At 32.9% G+C, this 25,057-nt stretch overlaps 4 protein-coding genes and 2 long non-coding RNA genes across 11 annotated transcripts; 3 read left to right on the top strand and 3 right to left on the bottom strand.

Annotated features, from left to right (window-relative positions):
• Positions 1-3,118: 3,118 nt before the first annotated feature.
• LOC108847053 (adenine phosphoribosyltransferase 2) lies at positions 3,119-4,833 on the bottom strand. 2 transcript variants are annotated; one of them, XM_018620223.2, is made up of 6 exons: positions 4,708-4,833; positions 4,499-4,609; positions 3,845-3,937; positions 3,598-3,747; positions 3,437-3,495; positions 3,119-3,355 (listed from the first exon to the last, which is right to left on the bottom strand). In XM_018620223.2, the coding sequence occupies exons 1-6, from the start codon at positions 4,796-4,798 to the stop codon at positions 3,293-3,295; spliced, it is 567 nt and encodes a 188-aa protein (XP_018475725.1). In that variant the 5' UTR covers positions 4,799-4,833; the 3' UTR covers positions 3,119-3,292. The 2 variants fall into 2 exon arrangements, with proteins under 2 accessions (XP_018475725.1, XP_056850419.1); XM_056994439.1 differs by lacking the exons at positions 3,119-3,355; positions 3,437-3,495 and having other exon boundaries at positions 3,603-3,743.
• Positions 4,834-8,216: 3,383 nt separating this feature from the next.
• LOC108845366 (SNF1-related protein kinase regulatory subunit gamma-like PV42b) lies at positions 8,217-9,868 on the top strand. The gene is made up of 5 exons (XM_056994438.1): positions 8,217-8,361; positions 8,514-8,785; positions 8,861-9,104; positions 9,194-9,298; positions 9,381-9,868. Exons 1-5 carry the CDS (start codon positions 8,242-8,244, stop codon positions 9,696-9,698), a joined length of 1,059 nt encoding a protein of 352 aa, XP_056850418.1. The 5' UTR covers positions 8,217-8,241; the 3' UTR covers positions 9,699-9,868.
• A 511-nt stretch (positions 9,869-10,379) lies between these two features.
• Positions 10,380-20,111, top strand: LOC130499761 (pseudo histidine-containing phosphotransfer protein 6-like). The gene is made up of 6 exons (XM_056994134.1): positions 10,380-10,394; positions 10,453-10,517; positions 16,762-16,842; positions 18,077-18,154; positions 18,351-18,411; positions 19,998-20,111. The coding sequence occupies exons 1-6, from the start codon at positions 10,380-10,382 to the stop codon at positions 20,109-20,111; spliced, it is 414 nt and encodes a 137-aa protein (XP_056850114.1).
• On the bottom strand, positions 11,082-12,914 carry LOC108847054 (uncharacterized). 5 transcript variants are annotated; one of them, XR_001948870.2, is made up of 5 exons: positions 12,592-12,912; positions 11,977-12,387; positions 11,719-11,853; positions 11,465-11,577; positions 11,082-11,357 (listed from the first exon to the last, which is right to left on the bottom strand). It is a non-coding gene; the product is annotated as an uncharacterized LOC108847054 (long non-coding RNA). The 5 variants fall into 5 exon arrangements; XR_001948871.2 differs by having other exon boundaries at positions 11,082-11,577; positions 11,977-12,211; positions 12,281-12,387; XR_001948869.2 differs by having other exon boundaries at positions 11,082-11,577; positions 11,977-12,207; positions 12,281-12,387; positions 12,592-12,909.
• On the bottom strand, positions 14,269-15,553 carry LOC130499925 (uncharacterized). Its single transcript, XR_008938783.1, has 3 exons — positions 15,335-15,553; positions 15,065-15,130; positions 14,269-14,940 (listed from the first exon to the last, which is right to left on the bottom strand). It is a non-coding gene; the product is annotated as an uncharacterized LOC130499925 (long non-coding RNA).
• Positions 20,112-20,768: 657 nt separating the features above from the next.
• On the top strand, positions 20,769-22,296 carry LOC108831006 (F-box protein PP2-B11). The gene is made up of 3 exons (XM_018604564.2): positions 20,769-21,172; positions 21,495-21,613; positions 21,708-22,296. The coding sequence occupies exons 1-3, from the start codon at positions 20,930-20,932 to the stop codon at positions 22,114-22,116; spliced, it is 771 nt and encodes a 256-aa protein (XP_018460066.1). The 5' UTR covers positions 20,769-20,929; the 3' UTR covers positions 22,117-22,296.
• The last annotated feature ends 2,761 nt before the right edge of the window (positions 22,297-25,057 follow it).

Raw genomic sequence — 25,057 nt, 5'->3', positions numbered from 1 at the left:
TTTTAATATTTAATTTACGAAAATTTCATATACTGCCTAGATTAGTGGAATTATCATTATAAAATCTTCATTATTTAGTGAAACGGAGACAACGGAGGTTATAAAACTCTTTGAACATCATATTTATGTAGTACTCGATGAAAATATACACTAAAACCAGATTTTCATTTTTTGAAATTTTTCCAAAATCCGTGGGCTAACCCCTTCTAAAATAGTGAGATTTCGGTAAGTGATATATATACTGATTTTATACTCTTTCCTTTATTTTAAAATTTTCAAACCACATTCTACACTTGAATTAATGTATTATAAACTATATTTCATGGTATATAGGAATCATTCTAATTTTTTAATATTTAGTTTACCAAAATTTCATATACTGCCTAGATTAGTGGAATTAGAATTATATAATCTTCATTATCTAGAGAAACGGAGACAAAGAGGTTCTAAACTCTTTGAACATCATCTTATGTTAGTGCTCGATGAAACTATACACTAAAACCAGATTTCATTTTTTGAAATTTTTCCAAAATCCGTGGGTTAACCCCTTCTAAAATAATGAGTTTTCGGTAAGTGCTCTATATACTGAAGTTTATAATCTTTCCTTTAGTTTAAAATTTTCAAACCACATTATACACTTGAATTAATGTATTATAAACTATATTTCATGGTATATAGCAATAATTCTAATTTTTTAATATTTAGTTTACCAAAATTTCATATACTGCCTAGATTAGTGGAATTAGCATTATAAAATCTTCCTCATCTAGAGAAACGGAGACAACAGAGGTTCTAAACTCTTTGAACATCATCTTATGTTAGTGCTCAATGAAACTATACACTAAAACCAGATTTTCATTATTTTTGAAATTTTTCCAAAATCCGTGGGTTAACCCCTTCTAAAATAATGATTTTTCGGTAAGTGCTCTATATACTGAAGTTTATACTCTTTCCTTTACAATCTCGGTTGGTGATAGGGCCTTTATGACTCATAACTAACTGCCTAAGTTTTAATTTAATCTGAGTTTCAAAAAAAAAAATACTCTTTCCTTTAGTTTAAAAATTTCAAACCACATTATACACTTGAATTAATGTATTCTAAACTATGTTTCATGGTATATAGGAATCATTCTAAATTTTTTTTTAATATTTAGTTTACCAAAATTTCATATACTGTCTAGATTAATGGAATTAGCATTATAAAATCTTTATTATCTAGAGAAACGGAGACAACAGAGGTTCTAAACTCTTTGAACATCATCTTATGTTAGTGATCGATGAAACTATCTAGTAAAACCAAATTTTCATTTTTTTGAAATTTTTCCAAACTCTGTGGGTTAACCCCTTCTAAAATAATGAGTTTTTGGTAAGTGCTCTATATACTGAAGTTTATACTCTTTCCTTTTGTTTGAAAAATTCAAACCACATTCTACATTTGAATTAATGTATTCTAAACTATATTTCATGGTATAGAGGAATTATTCTAATTTTTTAATATTTAATTTAACAAAATTTCATATACTGCCTAGATTAGTGGAATAAGCATTATAAAATATTCATCATCTAGAGAAACGGAGACAACAGAGGTTCTAAACTCTTTGAACATCATCTTATGTTAGTGCTCGATGAAACTATACACTAAAACCAGATTTTCATATATTTGAAAATTTTCCAAAATCCGTGGGTTAACCCCTTCTAAAATAATGAGTTTTCGGTAAATGCTCTATATACTGAAGTTTATACTCTTTCCTCTAGTTTAAAATTTTTCATACCACATTTTGAATTAATGTATTCTAAACTATCTTTCATGGTATATAAGAATCATTCTAATTTTTTAATATTTAGTTTACTAAAATTTCATATACTGCCTAGATTAGTAGAATTATCATTATAAAATCTTCATTATCTAGAGAAACGGACACAACAGAGGTTATAAACTCTTTGAACATCATTATGTTAGTGCTCGATGAAACTATACACTAAAACAAGATTTTTATATTTTTGAAATTTTTCTAAAATCCGTGGATTAACCCCATTCTAAACTAATGAGTTTTCGGTAAATGCTATATATACTGAAGTTTATACTCTTTGCTTTTGTTTAAAAAAATTCAAACCACATTCTACATTTGAATTAATTGATTCTAAACTATCTTTCATGGTATATAGGAATCATTCTAATTTTTTAATATTTAGTTTACTACAATTTCATATACTACCTAAATTAGTGGAATTAGCATTATAAAATTTTTATTATCTAGAGAAACGGAGACAACAGAAGTTCTAAACTCTTTGACCATCATCTTATGTTAGTGCTCGATGAAACTATATACTAAAACCAGATTTTCTTATTTTTGAAATTTTTCCTAAATCCGTGGGTTAACCTCCCCCCTCCTTCTAAAATAATGAGTTTTCGGTAAATTCTCTATATCTTAAATTTATACTCTTCATTATTGATTTTAAATTTCAAACCACATTCGCCATTTTAATTAATGTATTCTAAACTATATTTCATGGTATATAGTAATCATTCTAATTTTTTAAACTATGTTAGTTTATGATGCAAATATGCATTAAAACAATATTATCATATTTTTGATTTTTCCTCAAAATATGTGGGTTAACTCCTACGAAAATATTGAGTTTTAGGTTAAATGCTTTATATTTTTAAGCTTATACTCTTTAGTGTTGTTTAAAATTTTCTAATCATTTTATACATTTTTATTAATGTATGATAAACTATCTTTCATGGTACAAGTGCAACCTTCTATTTTTTAACAATTAAATTAGTAAAACTTTATATGTTGTCTAAATCATTGGATTTACCACTATGAAATCTTTATTCTTCAGAGAAACGGAGACAACAAACGTTGCAAACCTCTTTGACCATCATCATATGTCAATAAAGGATGCAACTATGCATTTAAACAAGATTTTCGTATTTATTAAAAAAATTCAAAATTTGTGGGTTAACTATGCTAGCATTTCGTTTCATTTTAATAAGCACATTTAAAAACTCAACCTTTCTTTTTCCTCAACTCGTGGAATAGGTTAAAACCCAAGATGAACATTGGTGAAACAAACATCTTGGCCAGTGGCGAGCTAAGAAGTAGCTTCTAGCTAGCATGAATCACCCCATATGTATTATGATAAAGATTTAAACAATTTAATTACATATAGACTGGTTACACCAATCATATTATTATTTGTCACAACCAATGATATTACATTACATCTAGCTGGAATTTGGAGAAATAGATAGAGCTGTTGACCGCGTAAAGGCTTAGAAGGTTATTTAGTCTAACTGGCTAGGCTCCACCAGAACATACAATGGTTTTCCCTTCAGCCTACATTCCCCCTGCATCTCACACACACAAATAAGTTTATATTAGATAGGTTGGATCTTACCAGACGAAACGTTTCTAAATCAAATCATTACCTTGAATTTAGGCAAACCAACAACGCATGCACATTCCACGACTTCGGCCCCTGCTCGCTCTAAAGTACGATCATTGTATATTACGTTTTATATATATTCCAAATGCGTGTATATTTCATCTGTTTCGAAAAAATGTAAAGAACAAAAATATATTGAATTACCCAAGAGGTTAATAGAAGCGGAGAGTGTTCCACCAGTGGCAACTAAATCGTCGATGACAAGAGCTCGTTCGTGGGTTTTGACAGCCTCCATACTCATCTCTAGACGATCATTTCCATACTCAAGCTCGTACTCTTCGCTTATCACTCTCCCTTTTTAACGTCACCAACACGCGATTATATATCTTTTTATTCCAACAACACGTTTTAGTCATCTAAGATTTTTTAGTATGTATATAAGTAAGCGCACCGGGTAATTTTCCTGGTTTACGTAGAGGGACGAACTTGGCACCTATGGCTAATGCGATGGGAGGTCCAAATATGAATCCTCTCGCCTCTACGCCTGCACAAGTTAAAGTCCCGTTTTACTTGATTAATCTGTTTACTTAATCTGCACAAATCAATATAAAATGTTTTACTGAATCGCTGGGGGAGGTCTTATAAATATGAATCCTCTCGTTTCTATTGAACTTTTAAGAGGTTCACTATAAGACATGAACAGAACAAAATTTGAAGTGGACTCACGAGTGAGGACAAGTAATTAGTCACCAACCCACGACACTGGCTAAGTTAGTTATATGTGAGTGTAACATCATTAGTCTATGAAAGTTTTCGTTTATTTATTCAGTTTTGTCATATTGGGAGATATGGTTCCGCTTTGGATTCTATCAAAAGGAGATTGATTATGTCCTAAAAGATAAATAATACTGATAAATTTTATCTATGCGTTCAGGTTCAAGAAATGACATCGTAAAATCAGAAACAATTGGACATTGAAACTAAGTCTTCCATCTTTTTTTTTCTCCCAGTTTTGTTCGTGTGAATGAACGTTTGTCTTTGGAAAAAACTAAATAGTAATTTAATAAGGAATGAAAAAGGTCGTGAAGGGAAAGGTGAAAAGTACCGGCAACGAGAGAGATGTTCATGTGCTTGTAACGATCGACGAAGATATCAATGACATGCTTAAAGGCAACTGGATCCAGCAACAGCGTCGTTATGTCTTGAAACATGATCCCTGCAACAAGAACACGCTTGTAAACGAAAAAAAAAAAAAAAGAGAGACGTACGAATCGATGGTGAAGCACTTGAAGAAATAAACGAAGAAAAATGGACCAGTCTTGGGGAAGTGAGGGATGACTCGAATGGCGTCGGAGATAGCCTGCAGTCTTGGGTCTCCCTGCAACCCATTCTCCACCGCAAACATATCTTTTTCTCTCTCTCTCTCTCACTTTCGTGCGTGTCGAAGAAGGAGGAGAAGGGGCATTGGGTGTATTTATAGCATTTATTTATCACTCTTAACCTTTTCTCCCTCTTTTTTTTTGTTCACTTTCCTCTCATTGTGAACAAAAAAAAAGCCTTTTCTCCCCCTCATTTTCCTCACCCACTTATCGTAAGTCTCCATTCCAAGTTACTATTGCTATTGTGTTTCAAATTGTGAAAAGAATCAATTAAAAAAAACTCACTAACCAATTGATGTGATCATAATATCCACTATACAGGACAATATATTATAATGTACTAGATAATCAAATTTACCAGTTTATTACAAAATAATGGGTGGAAAAGGCGTAAGCCATGAAGAAGTAATTGGTTGATTAATCGCAATATGTGTTTACTTCAAATGACATGAATTTGAGTGATGCGAATCCAGTATACCATGTATCTTTGCGAACTTTCCATACACATGCAAATTGCGAAGAACGTTACATTCTTCTTCTTTTTTTGTTTAAAATTGATTTAGTGGCAGGAGTTAACGGAATGGATTAATTTCCGACTGTTGAACCGCACGCCTGCTCACTGTTTGTGTATCATCTTTTTCTTCCCTTCCCACTTGTCGTCTTTAGTTTCTTTTTTTTCTGTTTTGTAACCATTTATATTTTATATAGTATGTGAGGAACTTTACCAAATTTTATTTGCATGTTTTAGTATATTATATATTGTGTGGAAGTCCATGTTATATACAATATAGTTTCAATTAATTTTGTATTATATATATGTCATCAGAACGAGGAGTTTGGTTGGACTTAGATTTGGGATTAGATATTCCGTTTGTCGTTTTTAAGTATTACATAGTTCTCACCCTATCAAAGGGATAAGAGATTACATCACTATTAACAACCACTCGTTTGTTTTCCCCCCTAATTATTTCCCATTACACATAGGTAGGGCCTGTTTATTATAACAAAAGATAGCCAAAAGGGTTACACACAAAGGAAATAATTGAATTTTTTGTTAGCCACCTATGAGAGTAGTCCATATATAATTGGACTACTTTCGCAAAACTTCCCTGTCGTATATTTGAGTAATTGAATTCAATTTCAGAACTATATCTGAAACAGACGAAGAAGCAAAATCAAAATCAAAATCAGTCAGATGTGAGCCAAATATGCTTTCATGATTTCATCTACTATGACACTCTTATCTTGATAAAATGACAGCACTCACAATGGTACTTCAAAAGGCCTGAGGGGAATATGAAAACTGATAAATATGCATGTGGCCGACTCACATCCACTCGTAGAGGTTAGATCCCCGTAGGATTAGTGGGAGGTCTGATTGTTTTTTTTCCTTTCTGGATCCTGAAAGATTTGGTTTGGAAGTTGTTGGAATGTAAAATCCAATTAAACTTCGTTGCGTAAACACGTTTACATTAAGTAACAAAAAAATCTAAAAGCAGCTGTTAAAACGATGGTGAAGTTTGAAAACGAAAGACAAAGGAATGCTTACCTCACAGATATCTTTCGTGCACTTAATTTCAAAAGAGACAGAGAGGAGACCAAATCACTACCCAAGATTTGGGAGGACAATCACTACCCAAGATTTCCCCTTGACTCTTTCATTTTACAACTTCTTCTTTACTTTTATTTCTCACTCGAGGGAAAAAAGCAAGTAGACACAAAGAACTGGAAGAGAGGGACTTGACCATGTGACTCTGTGCTCTCTCCGCTAACAATGACATCACTCTAGTCTCATAAAGAATCAAACATCCCACTTACTTGCGTTTTTACTGTTTTCACAGATGGTGCATGTTTCTGTACAATGCACAATGCTCTTCATTTTTTTGTGTCACAGTTCTGCATGCAGGTCAACGAGACTACCACATCCAATATTAGAGCACCATTATCAATGAGTTTTCATCGCTAATATCTCACAAATTCTAATACAAAATAAAGTAAATGAACATTTCAAATGTTAGATACCCGTCAAAAGTATTTCGAAAAAAAACTGAGATACTCTAAAACACTTTCGACGAGGTATCTCAACATTTGAATACTTATTTACTTTATTTTCAGTTGAGATTTGTAAGATATTAATGGTGAAAAACATTGATAATGATGCTCTAAAAGCCACATGCAAAGATCTATCAGTCATACCATATTTCTAGAGTATCTCTATTGAAAATGTGACATGGGATTCTCATAAGAAAATTTATAATAATCAAAAAAAACTTTTTACTCACTTAAATTTATGATAATTTGTAAAATACATATGTTTGTGATATTAAATTTTCAATACTTGTTTAATGTAAATTCTGAAATTAAAATATTTATGTTTACATATGGAATATATTTTAATTTAAATGATACTAAGATATATATATTTAATCTAGATATCTACTAAATGAGTCTCTATGTTAATATTGTTTAATGGTCATTTGTATTTTGTTATAATAAAAAAATTTAAACCATTGATCACAAAAATCCAACGCAAAGTTTTTAACAGTTTTAATAATTTATACTCATTTATAAAATTTTAAAATATAACATACACGAAAAATATAAACTTTTACTATGATAATGTGATTGTTAATTCATTTCAATAATATAAAATTAAAATAATAATGTACAAATTGTTAGCAAATATTTTATTATTTAAAATAATTAATTGTAATATATATTTTAATTATATAAAGTATTCTTGATTTAAGAAAAGAAAAATACTTTTTATACATTAATAATAATTTTATGGTTAGTTTATGAAAAAAATATAGTATATTTTTAGATGGGCCAATCTATTCATCTAAAAACTCTAAAAATTATTTTAGTAATAACACATGACATAAATCTCAAATGTTGTAAACTTGTAATGTTCTCGGATAATAATATATAAGGGGATTATTTTTAGATAGAAAACTTTCGCAATGAAACTGCACTTAAATATAAGAATCTGACGTGCGACAGTAATTTCATTGCTCTAGTTTCTAAAATAGAATTCTAGATCAAATAAAATATTATGTTAATAAAATTTAATTACTTAACTAAATTTTAATGTTTAAAAAGAAATTAATCCATCCATAAAGTTTAACTAAAGGTTCTAAAAAGTATTCCAGCGAGATATATTTGTCTCTTGGTTGTGTGTGTGTGTGTGGGGGGGGGGGCGTCTACCATTTGAGAATCATGAAAAATAAATAACTTTTACTATATTTGGCATATATCTGTGTCCACTGTCACCACTTGGACTAGTTGAGTGTCTAGAATCTCTGAAGTAGAGGGACGCGTGGTCAGTGTGAGCAGATGCCAAATATAATTTGATTAATACGTGTCATTATAGTGTGAATAACTATCGAATAAAAGTATGATAAAACATGTTTATCAGCCCCCCCCCCCCCCCTCCTCTCTGATTTCTCAACCCCAACACAAAAACATCATGCAGTCTTCAAAGCAGGTCAGTATGAGCGATTTCACGGTCAAAGATCTGACGATGGACAAGCTGCGTCTCGTCGAAGTTCCGGATAAGGCCACTCTAGCAGACGCCTTAAACGCCATGGTAAAGAAGCATATATGGTTAAATCATACTGTTAACTTTGTAGGATATACATATATATATATATGTATATATATATATCGTCAAGGATTGGAAAAACGGACGGTTGAACAAGAAAGCTATTAACACCAGTGTGGTTGTTTTGTATCAAACAGGTGGCAAACCGAGTAAGAGCGGTGCCTGTGGCTGCGGCACCAGGGCAGTGGTTGGGGGCTGGTGGATCCATGATAGTGGAGTCGGACAAAGAGACAGGAAGTGCAAAGAAACAGTACATTGGAATGGTGACAATGTTGGATGTTGTGGCTCACATCGCCGGAGAGGAGGAATTAGAGAATGGGCTTGATAAGAAAATGGCTGCTCCTGTCTCTTCTATCATTGGTTATTGCCCTGAGGGTCGAAGCTTATGGTCTCTCAACCCCAGTACCAGGTAATGAATCTGCATGCATGATGCATGTTGGTATAAATAGAAATTATGTGATAATTTAATGATGAAAATACACAGCATAATGGATTGTATGGAGATTCTGAGCAAAGGATTACACAGAGTATTGGTTCCACTGGACAGTAACGTAGAGAATACCTTAGGACCTGAGTTGGTAGAGTCAGCATCTGCTTACACTATGCTGACTCAGATGGATCTAGTCTCCTTCTTCCTCGACCAATCATCCCATCTCCAAGCTATCCTCTCCCGCACTGTCGCTGATCTTTCCGCTATAAACGATAATGTTTTAGCCATCACTAGCCAGGTAAACTAATCAAGTTAAGTTTCATCAAATCTAAAGCCGATCATTAAATACGTCGTAGGAGGACCAAACGAAAATTCTCTGTTTTACAGGCCAGAGTAAAAGATGCAGTTAAATGCATGAGTTTGGCAATGCTAAATGCCGTGCCTATCGTTGAAGCCTCCAGTGATGAAGAGGATCATACACAGCTCGTGGACGTACGTGACTCTTCTTACAGATTTCTACCTATTCTATGTACGTATAATCTGAAGAGAAGAATATATATGTCTGGTGGTGCAGGGGATCAACCGGAGGGTGGTGGGGACTTTCTCGGCGAGTGATCTCAAGGGATGTCATTTAGCCACATTGCGTTCTTGGTTGCCGTTAAACGCGCTTGAATTCGCCGAGAAAATTCCAAGAAACCCCTTGTTCGCGTCAGCACCTGGGAGGGAGCTCGTGACATGTCACGTGACATCTTCCTTGGCCCAAGTGATCCGTATGGCCACCACGAAACGTGTCCACAGAGTTTGGGTCGTGGACAAGAACGATGGGCTGCAAGGCCTCGTTTCTCTTACTGACATTATCGCTGCAGTCCGAGCCGCTATCTCTACCTCCTAATTTCTGTCTTTCTCTTCTTTTCAATTATTGCAATCTACTCTTATTTGTTTTCCTTTCAAGGACAACTTCCACACTTCTACTTCCATCATTTCAAATTTCTGTAGAAAATATTTTATAGTACACATTTATGTGTTTTAATGTAAATTTTATATGGAACAAAAATATTTCAAGCGGAGTGGCTAATGAATAGGGGTAATCGAGCACGCGGCTCAAACAAGCATATGGCGTACGAAGGAGACAAAACGAACTTGTGTAATAATTATATAATCATAATTTAGTCACTACTTTTAATCGGTAATATAACCTTCAACCACTCATTATGCACTAAACTCGTCTCTCACTACTTCCTCCTATAAAAAAGGTATACACTTATTTTGATTGTTCCGTTTCTAAACACGCCTTTTGCTCCTTTAGTATTTCTATTTGCATTTCTCGATAACGCGACTAAAGTTACAGTATTGTATAGCTATCATATGTACAGTATTATATATATCACGCTTTTTTGTTTTATAAATACACTATGTCACAATAATTTCTTATGAGCAAGCTTTTTGTGTTTCGATATTATTATTCGTTAAGTTTCACTGCTTTCTGTAATTGTATACCTTTTTTTTGTTCCACCGAAACTCATTAAGAAGGATGATTAGGGCCTTATATAAAACAAACTCTCTATGCACAATCATGTATCTATTTAATGTATATATGCGTTGGTTATAATTAAAAGGGATGTCGATTTTATATGTAATGAGTGTAGGGAGTGCTGGACGAGCAGTTATTGCAGCTGCAACGGCTTCAAGATAACACTTCACCTACCTTTGTGTACAATGTCATTAATATCTACTAGGGGTGTAGCCCCGCGCAAGCGCGGAGATATTGACCGATATCGTGTTGTTATAGTTTTAAAATTAAAGTTTCATGTATTGTTGATGAAGGCAAAACGTTATGATGTGTTGTTCTAGTGGATCAAGTAAAAGCTTAGTTTGAAATGCGAGGAAAGAAGGTGACTGAGTAATTGAATGTGTAGAATGTCTTAAGTCTGTATATGTTATTAGAGATGTGTATGGGTTATCGTTTTGTATCTTGCCGACAGTTATATTGGGATTTTATAGTTGAAGATTATCAGATGAAGCCATATTTGCCATGTATTTGTTAGTGTGTTTTTCAATATCCCTGTGAATAATTTTGTAAGGAAACCAAGAACAATAAGACTTGATTTTGGCCAATTAAAATTGCCTCTTTGGGTTTTCTACTTTTTTAAAATAAAATGCTAACAACAAAGAATTGAGTCGTAACTCAAACAGGAATGGGTAAATTCAATGGTTCCTTACAAGAAAGATCAGTTTTGACTTATTAACTGAACTAAAAGAAAAAGAAAACCAAACGTTAAACAGAAAACCCTTTATTCGCTTTCCTTTCACATAAATTATGACTAAGATAGTTTTGCAACTGATGGATTTAGCTCCATAATCAAGTACACAAACTTGCACAACAAATTGTAGTTGATACACGTCATGTAAGAACATTTCCATTTCAGGCTTGCAGCAGTCTTGACCAGGTTTCATGGCCTCCATTGATCAGAGATACACCTTCCATTTCAGGCTTGCGACAGTCCTGACCAGGTTTCATGGCCTCCATGATCGGAGATACACCTTCTTGGATCTGGGGAGAATATGTGCCAATGAAGTTTTGATAGAAGCCAAGCTAGTCTCAACTCTCAACCATTGATAAGTCTTCCTTTATGTTGAGTTTGGCAATAATTTTTTTACCTTCTCTATCATGTCTTAAGGACATTTTCAGAACGCCAAAAAAGAAAGTTGCTTCCGTATGCCCAGAGTCGAGCGTGATTTAAGGGGTGGAGGCCTAAGAACTTGTCTTTATCCTGGAGGTATGAAAGCAACCAAGAAGTGACTATGGGAGAGGGAGAGGTTCTTTCCATGGCAGTCTTGACCAATAGATCAATAATGTTTTGGAAAAGATAGAATCTCATAAACCATATTACTATTTTATTAGCTGAAATTACTTGAATTCCGTGCAACTTGATGTTTCTTCGCTAGAGATTGCAAACGCCTCCTTGAGCTGCTTGGCTGTTTTTTCAGCTCAATTACTTGATACTGGAACTTGTAAGACTGCTGTGCGTAACAGCATAAGTCAGCACCTGCAATAAGATTTTGATAAAAGTGTAATCCATGAGCTATCACTTAGATAGAGGGTCGACTACAGAAATCCCAGAAAATCAATAAACAAAAGAATCATGCTACAAAGAGTTGTAACATCAGACCTGATTAACAAAAATGCCCAATTTGATGAAGTAGCTTATGTATCTGAAAGAAAGCGTCACATGTGAGAAAGCAAATCAAGTAGTTCATGTTAGGAACCATGGAAAAACATTGTATAATAGGGTTTCTTGTAAAGCCAAACGCATTGGTTCCAGGTAGTGACATCCATTGTTCCATGTTGGATTCCAAAAACTCAAATCGCGTCTTTCTAGCTTCCGGCGTTAGAGCGTACACTGACTTGTCCAGGAAGAAGTAATATCATAACAAAATGCTTTGGAAATTCTCGTAAAAAGAGAAAGTGATTACCAGATTAGCTCGAATTTCTTTCTTGCGCTTTTGAAGGTCCACGTCTCTCTGCCAAAATTAGTCACCTCTTGATCCAGCTCATCATCACTCTGCATTTAGTCCTGAAACTGAGTAAAGATTCAAACTGTGAGGACCAAACTGGTTCAAAAACATTCCAAACTGATAATTATGTGGTCAATTGCGCAGAATCAATGTGAGAAAAAGAAATAGATCTTTATATATTCCAAGAGCCAACAATAACTAAATTTAAAAGTGACCGAAGAAAGTTTCAAATCAGCGAGCTTTATAAAACTGAAAGAAAGAAACTTCACATGTAAAAGCACTGCAGTATATGGCGAAGCTCTGTGAGATAGAGCTGGTTAAAGGAGGCACACTCAAAGAGAAATCGTCACCAGAGAGGATAGAATGGCGATATGATCGATGAATGTCTCTGTTTGTGTATGGATGGGGGAGAGAGCGATTTGCTTGATATAGGTTTGCCGTGGAGAAAACGGAGAAGTCGATAGCGTTTTGGATTAAATGAAAATAAAATTTATTGGAGAGATTAAGAGAAATACGTTTAACAATCGAGGAGGTGAAAAGGTCAGAGACGTAAGAGGATGACAATGGTAACCTAATCTGATTCACAAAACGCTGAATTTAGTTTACTAACAAAAGCCACTTTGATAACCAGACGAACCAAAAACATTAAACCGAGGCGGACACAGAAAAGATCAAACCAAACCGAAAGTGGACCCTACAAACATTTAAAACATGCTGATGTGGATGCCCAGAAAAGAGAGAAAAGAGTGGCATCAATACTATTAAAACAGAAGGCCCTTTTTTTAGGTGCCCTTCTGTTTCAACATTATTTACATCCATATGCCACTGCATTATTTTAAAACTATGATTTCTATTTAATTTGTATTTTTGATTTTCCTTTTAATACCACACCTAATTATTTTTAAATTTCTTTTTCCCTTTACTGTAACTTAAATAATTTTAACGGAACACGTTATGTTTGTTATCGAAACTGTACGTATACATATCAAAGTTCCACTTTCGTTTCAAACCATCAACAATTACTTGAATATACTGATTTTCATTGCTTAAAAGTAAATGAACCAAATTATTTTATAAGTATCATCATGTTTCGTCAACCCTCATCTTTCAAGTTTTGATTTTTTTGGTACAATCGATTTGTTCTTCAACACTTGAACTATATACATTCTTCAATATCATTGTTTCAACCTTTCATTACACAAAATTATGATTTAGTTGCTATCGCTTACAAGCTCATCACCACACATGCTGCTCTATTCAAAATTTTGAATATCAAACATGAAAAAAAGAATTGTTTTTATATAAATCAATTTTGGAGAATTTATTCATTAATTTATTAAAATTAACCAATCAACCTAATTATATGGATAATCACTATAGAGAAAAATATCAGCAGCTAAATTCAAAAATTTGAAATATAATGAAACTAACAGTTGTGCAATATAATCAACCAATCATTGTAGTCGCAAATATTTTTTTCAAGTCAATAACCAAAAAAGATAGAAACAAAGAAATCTTTTTTTATAGTTACATATCTTCTACATATCAATAACAACATAAGAAAGCGGAAATTTTGGTAACTTAAATATCGATTATAATAAATTCAAAATTTATTTTTTTCCATATCTTGAATCATTGTAGTTGCAAATATTATTCAAATCAATAACCAAAAAATAGAAACAAACATATCATTTTCGTTATAGTTGCATATCCTATAAATATCAATAACGAAAAATTCGGTAACTTAAATATTGATTATAATAACTCCCAAAATTAGTTTCTCCATAAAGTGAGTAAATTTTATGGTTAAGATATGTGATTATGGCCAAATATTCTAACTGTATTCAATGGAATATGCTAAAGTATCCGCTTTCCCCTTTTCTTATATATACCGCATTCTAAACCTCAAATCAAAACCACAAAGAAATCACTTTTTACTCTAAGAGATTCTCATAAAACGTTTTCCAAGAAAAATCTATCGTCCTTCTGTGAAAAAGTGACTCCAGCGAACACAATGATGCTCAAAACAAACTGGACAATTGGAAAGAATATGAAGAAAAAAAATCAATTTCTGAGCTTTTGAGTTCCACAGAGGTTTGCATTCTACTATATAATACCTAAATAACATGTATTGTGATAAATAGCAATCCAAAAATCAGTTCCCTCCAAATACAGTACTACAGTAATTAGAATTGAGTAGTAATACATTACCATGATTTCTTTTGGATCATGTCTCATGCATCTCTATATCTCCTCATCTCTATTATTTTTTTTCCAGTATGTATCGTAACTGCAAAAAAAAAAAAGTTAGAATCCATTTGTTGCACGTACATTAGATTCATTATATTTGTTTTCAAGGAATAACAATAAACAGATATTTAAATTGTAAATTTTATTGAGTAAAACACTTATCTCCTAAGTCTATTGATGCATGTAACAGCTTGAATCCTATTACTTGGCAATTCCTGAAGAATATAAAACATATTAAACTTTATGTTTATATAATTTTATAAGTGTCACAACAATATACAACATGTCAAGCTTTACGTTGATATAAAACACGTATCTTCATTCTGTTTGGACTTTTTCACTCTTTGGATCGCGAAACTTGGTAGTTCCTGATGTTTACAATAGCAAAAACAAGTTAGGAATTTTGTTTTGTAGAAAACAATATATACTAAAAAGAAACTTTACATTACAAACATTATATAATAGAAACTAAATTACCGTGATAGTTTATACCTTAATCAATGTTTAATGATTTTTTTTCTTTCATTTGTATGGATGTATGTGTCCACTTGAGAAAACCTTAAATAAAGAAAAAACAGGTAGTAATAAGTTGATTTAAAAAAAAGAATAGATAATTAAAATAATAAATATTGACTTTGTGAAAAATATAAGAATTTTCTTTATACTAAAATTTGATTTATTTTTAATAAATAAAAACAAATCATTGTATTATCAATTTATCTACAATTGCTAAACATCGTGTGAATATTTACAAATTTATACCTTTGAAGTAATGTAGTCCATTGAACTCCAAAACTTTCAAAAAAAATAGTAATTCACTTGGAGTCATCCCAACACGTTTCCATATCGTCGCAATAAGAACATAAGATTTCCACCAGGATCAATCTTTCGGCTTTGATTTCGTCGGATCGATAACGTAAAAGCATCTGATTTTACATGCAAAACAAATCAAAAACCCAAAAAAATTGTTTGATAAATACCATGTACCTTCAACTATGATGAACGGCAAGTAGAAGATCCAAAGATTTACCAGGAGTTGTTTCTAACATTTGGGTTTGGGCTAGATTATGCTTAAAGTTTTTTACGGGCTTTGCATAATAATTTTTGATTAAAACTACAGCCCATTTTATATGTTTAGTCATCATGCAAATCAATAGTTACTCTGGTCCAATAGTATAGATGTTTGTTAAGCTGTATTGAAAAAAAAAGCTGTATTTATGCAATTAATAAAAACATGGCTCGCTCTATGTTCACTTATATCATATTAAAACAATGTCTTAGCCTATTTTATATTTATTATTACTTTGTCATAGTAATTACCATTAATTTAATAAGATAAAAATTCATACAGTAATTGAATTTTAGGAGTCATCTATCATTTAAAATTTTCACATTACAAAAAACTACAGTGATATCTTATCATCACATCAAAATCATGAATAACTTTCTCAATTATGTAGGTCAAACATTGAAATTTAAATATCCTACAAAATATAAAACTATTGATGATCAATACTATTAAACGAGGATCATGACCAATTGATAATTATTGTGTCCAACTAATTATTTTCATGTTTTGTTTTTTTAATTGCGGTTCGGATTTGGTACTACTTTTTCAGATTAGATTTGGTTCGGTTCTTCGGGTTCGATTTTTTTGCCCAACCCTAATTTTATGTAACTGCATATAATATTCTGATTTAAAAGTTAAAAAAATAACTTCAAATAATTGTTTTAAAAAAGACGTAACTTCCTATTGTTTTGCCACAATTTAATAACCACAATTACTTCTAAAGTCAACATTAATTATATTAAAACTATTTTTTGCTTTTTGATAGGTTTTACAAAAACCTAATAATAATGGTATGTATAATTTATGAATAAAGTTCAAAAATAATTGCTGAAATACATATGACAGAAATGTATAGTTATGCAAGTTAACAAATTTAATATAATTACCAAAATTTATATTAAATTAAATCAATAGTAAATACAAATATGATAAAACACAGATATAAAATAAATTCTCAAAAAGAAAACATACCCGCCCTATCAAAGGGCGGGTCAAAATCTAGTTATATATTATATTTCGAGGAATCCGAGAAGCTGCTCCGCAACTTTAGATTATTGTTGTGAGTTCCATGTATATATAGTGCTCAATTAGGTTAAAATGTAAATAAATAAATGAATAGGATGGACAGAGAATGCTTGGACTACAAGAAGATTGGATTGCATCTGAATCAGTTGGGAAGAAGAAGTTCTATTAGAGATATGTCGGGCCGGAAGATGTGTATCTTACGGACCAAGATTGTGAAGTCCGACCCATAAAGACCCTCAAGACTAAAAGGAAAGACTTGAAGATCAAGTTAATCTCAAGATATTCTTAGGATATTTACATTAAGAGTTTAGGAAAGTTAGCATTATCTATTCCTAATATTATGTTAATGTTAGCGATATATATATATATATGTGTCTTGTATCCTCATATTAAATACAACACAATAATATTCATTCTATTATACTTTACATGGTATCAGAGCAGTCGATTTTTAGGGATCAAAATTAAAGCTTCCGCAAGTTTTAAGATTTGATGATGCTCATCATCGTTGGTGTTGGCGATGTTGATGAAGAAGCTGATGATGCCGACAATGAAGACGATGTGGTGACATGGGTATGGTCGCTGGGGTTTGGTTTTATTAATTAAGAATTTTAGTGGGTTTGCAATAGGTTACGTGCTTTGTTTTTTGATAAGAGTTAATTTTATATAGTTTGGTTTTAGTGGGTGCTAGAATTACAGAGAGGGTTAATGTTGTGTTATGGGTTTGTGGGTTTCACATAAGTTGTCTTTATCTAAGGTTTTCTATAGTTTAGAATTTCTTAAGAATTTTTTTATTATTCGATAGTTTGGGATTTATTGGTTATAGTTTAACCATTACGGGGGAGTTCTAGTAGAACGTTCAAGTTTTAGGTCAATTTGTTTAGTACAAGTTACGGACTGTCCGAGATAGGACGATTGTTTTTGGAGCTGCAGTTGCGCCCACGGGATGTATTTCCATTGTCAAGACCAAAGAAGAACTGAAGTTTTCATCCCTCCTTGTCTAAGTTGAAGTTTATTCCCGAAGGAATCTACTGATTTGTTTTCCTCGACATAGTGTCCACGACATATGTGGTCTGCTTTGTGATTGCAGATTTGCGTGCTGCATCCCACGTTTGTCGTGCGGGGGAGTATTAGAGATATGTCGGACCGGAAGATGTGTATCTTACGGACCAAGATTGTGAAGCCCGACCCATAAAGACCCTCAAGACTAAAAGGAAAGACTTGAAGATCAAGTTAATTTCAAGATATTCTTAGGATATTTACATTAAGAGTTTAGGAAAGTTAGCATTATCTATTCCTAATATTATGTTAATGTTAGCGATATATATATATATATATATATATATATGTGTCTTGTATTCTCATATTAAACACAACACAATAATATTCATTCTATTATACTTTACAAGTTCCAGCATTGTTGCTCGTAGGGTTCGTAACGGATGTGTTGCATTTCGCTTTGCTTTCGAGCTTAACAACCGCCCAGGGTACAGATTGCCATCTCAGTGTATCCATTTTACTTACAAAAATATGGGCATTTACGTACATCATATAATGTTTTTTTCCTCCCTTATAAATATCATGATGATATTTTACATACAAAAATATGGGCATTTACATACATTATATAATGTTTTTTCCTCCCTTATAAAAATCATGATGATACTTTCAAGTGTTTGAGAGGCTGGAAGTTGTAGAGCATGAGTACCATTACCTCAAGAATATGATGCATGAACTCTTCCAGGTACTTACTCAAATTATATAGGCACATCAGCTTATAATCGGGTAAACCAATCGTACGCAGTGGCGGACCCACGAAAAATCGGGTTTGCAAGCAACAATTAGTAAAGAACTCTGCTGTATTTGGTTAAGGTGTTGATCATTGAACCCACAGAACCAGGATTCAAATCCGCCCCTGGTCTTGGAGTAGTCGATCGCCAAAAGTGTATGTGTCTCATCGTTGGCTGCTCAAGTTGATGGCTTGTTCTATGGTGGCTTCTCTGGTTGAAGAAGTGGTAAGTGTGTTGGTTACTGGTTTGGTTCCTAAAGGAATGGTTCTAAGAGATATCAGCTCAACTCTAATAATATAGGCCTGCTTCGCTTTCCTTCTCAATCCTGCTTCCGGCTTCGATATGCTTTACTGTTCTTGAAGTTTATGCTTAACCTCCAGTATGTTTTAGACTCTTTTTCTCTTTTTCGTTCTCTTAAATTTGTGAAATCAGTTTTAGTTTCATCATTTGTTTCCGTGTGTATCCTGTTTCACGCTGGCTTGTGGTTCCGAAAAAGTGTGATACCTTTGCCGGCTTTGTGTAAGTACTTGTGCTAATCCTCGATCTAATAAATGACAAAAAAAAATATGAGGATATCTATACTATTAAAGCAGGATCCTATTGGATTTTTTACTAAAAATACTCCTTTCTTTAATAACATTGCATATTTCATTAAGGGCAATCAAGTAATATTAATAACACATCTATATTGGGTCACTTTTTAAAATCCAGCCCATTGTCCACATCATCTCTTTTGGGTCATTTGGGCCGATTAACAAATCAGATTCAATTATTATTTTTTTCGGATCGGATTCGAGTCAGATCTTTCCGGGTCCGGGTGGGTTCGGTTCTCATGCATAAGAACCTGAAAAATAACCAAAAAACCAAAATATCTAAAACGGGTTCGGTTATTTATACTCAGAGTAACCAAAGTATCCGATTCGGTTCAAATTTTTGTATCCAAATTACTCAAAAGTAACCAAAAGTAACCAAAAATATCCATTATATACAGTTTTTTTGGTAAACTTTTATCCAAACTATCATATTTTATCCAAAAATACTCAAAAGTACTAAAAATGACTACTATAGTTAACTTATGATATTAATTTAAAATATTAAAATAATTATAAATATAATTATAACATATATTTTAGATATATATTCACATTTCGGGTATTTTCGGGTACTCATTTGGTTCTCGGTTAGGATCGGGTTCGGATCGGTTCTTCGGATATAGCAATTTAGAATTCATTCAGATATTTACCCCGGGTCTGATCGAGTTTGGGACCCTGATTTTTGGATTGGTTTTGGGTTGGTTCTTCGGGTCCGGATATTGTGATCATGCCTATACTCATTTAAAATGAAACACGATAAAGAAAGATAAAAAGCGTAAGTCTTTTATAAAAAAACAAATATATGAAAATATGACATTTATTAAATATTTGTCAATTTAAAAAAGATAAAGGAAAATAAACCCGCGCTTTAAAAGCGCGGATCAAAATCTAGTTACTATTATTGATGTTACACTATTTTTTGTTGGATTTAATCCGAATGGTTGCAGCTGGAGCAGCAGAGGCTATTAGCGGCAGGTGTCAGATATCCATTGAAGATTTTACAAATAATGTTTAGGCTCCGACAGTTAATGAGAAAGCTAACGAATAGTGTTGTAGTCTAGCCAAGCCATTCTCTTGTTTTTCTTTTCTTGATTTTTTAAATGGTACCGTAACGATTTGTGACTCTTCATAATTTAATTTACAGTCGCTGTATGTGTTTTCCAGATCCCTACAACTATGAACTGTTTCACCCATACTCCCTCCGTTTTATTTTAATTGTCACTCTACGTTTAGTCACACAGTTTAAGAAAACATATGATTTTGTATATTTTCAAGATAAAAATACAATTACCTATATTATTTAAACATATTTCACCCAATAGAAAAATAAAATGAAAAATCTTTTTAATAAATTTAATATTGAAACTTTAAAACAACATTTATGTTGAAACGAAAAAAATTTCCTAAAACAACAATTAAATCGAAACAGAGGGAGTATTAGACAACAAAGATTATGGAAAAACATTAACAGCTACTGTGTTAAAAAAAAAAGTGTTCAAAAGAAAAAACATTAACAGCTACTAGAAAACAAACTAGGCTATGGGTGACAATAAAAGAAGATTGCTGGGTCCACTGATCGGCCCACAATAAGAACATCTCAGATTGATAATTTGTGAAAAAAAAAGAAGAAAAAAAACGTGGACTATATCTAAGTAAGTAAACGTGTATTTGCACGCGGTTACTTACACAAGTTGTCTTCGATGGTGAAGAAGCGAGTAAGAAAAGACGAGGGGTACTTCATCTCCAAGTCTCCTCTGCTTCTAGAATAGAATAATATAAATAAACTTTCCACGTCCCTTCTTGCCAACTAAACTGAGTTACTAATTATATAGATTAATAATCTATGAGATCTTCTTTCCTTTGGTAGAAAGCAAAAGCAATGAATAATCTGCCAGAGGACTGCATCGCTAAGATCCTTTCCTTGACTACGCCTCGAGACGTTTGCCGATCATCGGCTGTCTCCAGGTGTTTCAGATCCGCCGCTGACACCGACCATGTCTGGAATCACTTCTTACCTTCCGAGTTCCCCGAGGGTTTTAGGGCACCTGAGGGTCTTCCCACCAAGAAACACCTCTTCTTCTCCCTCGTCCATAACCCTCTCCTTCTCCACGGTTCCCAATTGGTAAACCTTCCTCTCTCTCTCTCTCTCTCTTTTAAGCAACCTGTCTAGAGTAGAAAGTATATTATGGTCTAGTCAACGTGGTATTGTATCAAGGGCGTTCCATATTTATCATCATCAGATTTATGTACCAAAGTTTGTATATTTTAGTTCCCAAAATTTTTTAAAACGTCTGTCCTGTTCAGCCAAAAAGTTGCCACTGCTTGTCTTGTGAATGTGGATCTACTTACTACCAGATCCTAGTAGTCAGACACCCTTACGTATAAAAATCAATCTTTCTGGATCTATCATGTTTGACCTGACCGCATTATGTGATCCGAAACAGAGCTTTTCGCTGGAGAGAAGTACTGGTAACAAGTGCTACATGATGGCTGCTAGGGCCTTGAATATTACTTGGGGACATGATCAAAGATACTGGCAGTGGATCTCTCTTCCTGATGCCAGGTCTGCACGCTGTCCTCAGGACTGAATGTCCCCTTTTCTGGATTGTTTCGTTTTTGAAGAAATTCATCAAACGTCTTTTGGTTTTCACTAACAGGTTCAAAGAAGTGGCTGCGCTTAAAATGGTATGGTGGCTTGACATCACTGGAAAAATCAACATAAACCTTCTCTCTGATGACACCCTCTACGCCGCTTACCTTGTCTTTAAGTGGAACCTTGATCCCTACGGTTTTCGCCAGCCCGTAGAGGCATCCCTTGTTTTGGCTGGCACCGAGCATGATGATGTCCAGCCTTCCATGGTCAGTCTCATGCAGAATCCGGGAAGCGAACAAGGTCAGCACGCTGAGCTGAGAAGTGACGACTGGTACGAGGTGGAGTTGGGACAGTTCTTCAAAAGGAGAGGAGATATGGGTGAAATAGAGATGAGCCTCAAGGAGACAAAGAGGCCTTTTGAGAAGAAAGGTCTTATCGTCCATGGAATTGAGATTAGGCCAGTACTGCCCTAATTATATCCTACTGCTAATAACACCTTTTGCTCTTTGCAATTGTTGTTCTCAGTGTTGTGTTATCTTCTTCTCTTCTTATTTTCCCCTGCTTCTTTGTTTTTTTTTTTCTATATTCATGCAGAAAACAATTGTATTTCAGTTTGATGGTTGCTTTGTTATTCAGAATAATTATTGACCACTCCCGTGAAGCTTTTTCCAGATAAGGATTATTAATTCATGTTTGGATATGTTTCGGTTTGAAAAAAATTATATACAGAGGGATTAATAGAACTACGATACTTAAAACAATTATCTCGAGAATGAAAATAATTTCAAAGATGTTATAGAAGAATACAGTAAACAAAATATCTTAGTATGTCAACTAAACAATACTTTGCTTTTGGCCCCATACAATACTGTATTGAAAATCGATCATGTTGCTATGTGAACTATTAAACTCGGTGGTAATTTATGCAACATCGTTTGTGCACGGATCTAATCCGAGAAAGTCGTCACTATCATTTATCATAGTAATAGAGGTTAGCGACCGACCTTGTAAACGCGTTGATTGTGTTGGTACCCTTTGTTTGCTAAAATTAGATACTTATTGAAACAATCGCCTGAATCCGAAATTCAGGTGTGGTTTCTACCTAATCAGATATTTCAACCAAATATTGTAGTATCTCTTTACCAACAAAAACAAATATCAATAAACTATCCCATTCTCGTTTGTTAACAACATTCACAAACGTAACCCATGCAGCCATCCATTATAGACAACTACTTTTTCTCAAAAAAAAAAGAATTATATAACTAAAATTTTCCGCAAGTGATCTCTCGACTATTATGTGTACCAAATAAGGATATATATTTCATCACTCTATCTTATGCAGTTTATATAGCAATAATTATTTTGGATTACTATTATTTTAACCATTAATTTATATCAGAAAATAACATTATTTTGAGAAAACATGTATCTGCTATTGACATTTCGTGCATACACATTTGTTTACCATAAAAGTAGAATATCGGAAAATTAAAATACATACCATTGGACTTATTAACAAGTATAATATATAAATGCTGATCAGAAAGCTCTTAAGCTCTTTTTGGTCAAATGGGTCAGATACTTCTTTGTAATAACACATGATTTTGCTTAAAGGTTCCGAAAAATCGTTGTCATACAAAGTAGTTGATTTGAAAGACATTATGTTAGTTTGAAGTATTTTATGATATTGCAAGGATTATGTTACCTTTAATGATGTGCATAGTGGGAATATATTTTCCCGATGAGGGCCACTTGATGGGTAATGGGTATCGTTCATTGCATATAGGTATACACGGAAATAATGTGTATCATATTCGGTCGTGCATGGGAAACCACACATGTTACACGGTTTTATTTCGTTTCCGTTTCAGCTGTACCGATATTTTTGTAGAAACTTACTATACTATTGACAAACTAGCTGGCCATGGACCTTGATGTAAGATTCATATCATTATGCATAAATAAAATAATAGAGAATACAATAGTATCATTGTATCAACGACTAGATCTGAGAATATTTTGCGAGGCTGTAAGCTTTAACTTATAAAAGCTAATATGCAATTCTACGGCTCCGTTCTTTTTTATCAACCAATGTTCAGTTAGTTATTCTAATGTTAAACGTTATAAAAAACGAGATTTATATGATTTGTGGAGTTAACTACTTACAAAAGAGAATCAATAATGTGTACTTTGATGCCCACACGATACCCTAATGGCTTTATTAGTAAATAAAAATAAATATAGAAACAAAGCGTCCTTTTGATCTGTACTAATCGATTTATCGCCTTACAATATGCTCGGAATAATGACTGTCAGAATCGGAAGAAAGGAGAGGAGGAGAAACAGTGATCGGAAAGGAAGAAGTACTGTTGCCGAAGACCGTCCAACAAGAATCTTGAAAATACGCACACACATATACATGTAATAACTACTTCTTCCCTTTAGCAAAAATTTAGCAAAAATATTACTTTTACAAATTTTCACGCAGATTATAAATAATTGAAAACGCTATTATAATTATTAATTGCACATATTCAACCAATACCATTTGAGATAAATAAAAATTTCTTATAAAATCAATGCATTTCTAATTAATATTAAGCTTTTTGGGGCAACTAATATTTAAGCTAATCCCTTTTTCAAAAAAAAAACTAATATTTAAGCTCAAATTTCATTAAAATTCTAAAGCTACACTTATATGTATAAAATGAAAAATATTAAAATGACATTATTTAAAAGAAAAGAGAATAATAACTAAACAAAAAAAAATTGAACATTTAACAAATCGTCAATGACCCCTTAAATCTAAGGACATATCTTTATATTCTGCAAGTATATATGGGTAGGCCTATGCTTACGTACTTTGATATTTACCTTCAAAAGTAAATATAATCTACAAACTTGCTTCACCCAATAATTCAACAATAAAACTTTAAATAAGTATATGCAAATTGAAAGAAACAAAATAAAGAAGAATTTAGAATTTTATTAAAAATGATAGCAAAATATAAATGGTGTTACATACGAGGAAACAAGACTGTTTAGAAGAAAACTTCTTTTTTTTTTGGGCTACAGAAGAAAACTTCTTCAATTCTTTGTTAATTGTAATTCCATTATCTTATATACTATTGTTGTAACTTTACATTTTGTTTAAGTAAAATAGTCGTTAAAAGAAACACAAGAAAGATATTGTTCATCTACTCTAGTTGTATCTGGCATGAACATAGGCGATGGTACGTTGATATGTTATAACTAATAGTTAAGAAAAAAACAGTGAATTTGTGAAGCACATCTACGTACTTGATAAAAGTTCAAGTGACCAGTCATCGACACGTGGCACTTTAACATTCGCCGAAACTGTAAAACTCCTCAAAATGAGATATCTCCGTGTCGTCTTGTCCTTATAAATCT

Source organism: Raphanus sativus, chromosome 9, assembly GCF_000801105.2.
Source record: "Raphanus sativus cultivar WK10039 chromosome 9, ASM80110v3, whole genome shotgun sequence".
NCBI lineage: Eukaryota > Viridiplantae > Streptophyta > Magnoliopsida > Brassicales > Brassicaceae > Raphanus > Raphanus sativus.
Note: the sequence above shows the minus strand (reverse complement) of the source record. Positions and strands in the feature narration are given on the sequence as shown.

What these genes read in the sequence shown, in the direction of transcription:
- LOC108847053 (XM_018620223.2), bottom strand. Translation starts at nt 4,798, where the DNA reads ATGTTTGCGGTGGAGAATGGGTTGCAGGGAGACCCAAGACTGCAGGCT. An exon ending in GAACATCTCTCTCGTTGCCG is followed by an intron (nt 3,938 to 4,498) that starts GTACTTTTCACC and finishes TAACTTGTGCAG; the next exon opens with GCGTAGAGGCGAGAGGATTC. An exon ending in CGCTTCTATTAACCTCTTGG is followed by an intron (nt 3,496 to 3,597) that starts GTAATTCAATAT and finishes ATCGTACTTTAG; the next exon opens with AGCGAGCAGGGGCCGAAGTC.
- LOC108845366 (XM_056994438.1), top strand. Translation starts at nt 8,242, where the DNA reads ATGCAGTCTTCAAAGCAGGTCAGTATGAGCGATTTCACGGTCAAAGAT. An exon ending in TCTCTCAACCCCAGTACCAG is followed by an intron (nt 8,786 to 8,860) that starts GTAATGAATCTG and finishes GAAAATACACAG; the next exon opens with CATAATGGATTGTATGGAGA. An exon ending in TTTTAGCCATCACTAGCCAG is followed by an intron (nt 9,105 to 9,193) that starts GTAAACTAATCA and finishes TCTGTTTTACAG; the next exon opens with GCCAGAGTAAAAGATGCAGT.
- LOC130499761 (XM_056994134.1), top strand. An exon ending in AGAAGTTCTATTAGAGATAT is followed by an intron (nt 16,843 to 18,076) that starts GTCGGGCCGGAA and finishes ATACTTTACAAG; the next exon opens with TTCCAGCATTGTTGCTCGTA. An exon ending in GAGCTTAACAACCGCCCAGG is followed by an intron (nt 18,155 to 18,350) that starts GTACAGATTGCC and finishes AGTGTTTGAGAG; the next exon opens with GCTGGAAGTTGTAGAGCATG.
- LOC108831006 (XM_018604564.2), top strand. Translation starts at nt 20,930, where the DNA reads ATGAATAATCTGCCAGAGGACTGCATCGCTAAGATCCTTTCCTTGACT. An exon ending in TTCTCCACGGTTCCCAATTG is followed by an intron (nt 21,173 to 21,494) that starts GTAAACCTTCCT and finishes GATCCGAAACAG; the next exon opens with AGCTTTTCGCTGGAGAGAAG. An exon ending in ATCTCTCTTCCTGATGCCAG is followed by an intron (nt 21,614 to 21,707) that starts GTCTGCACGCTG and finishes TTTCACTAACAG; the next exon opens with GTTCAAAGAAGTGGCTGCGC.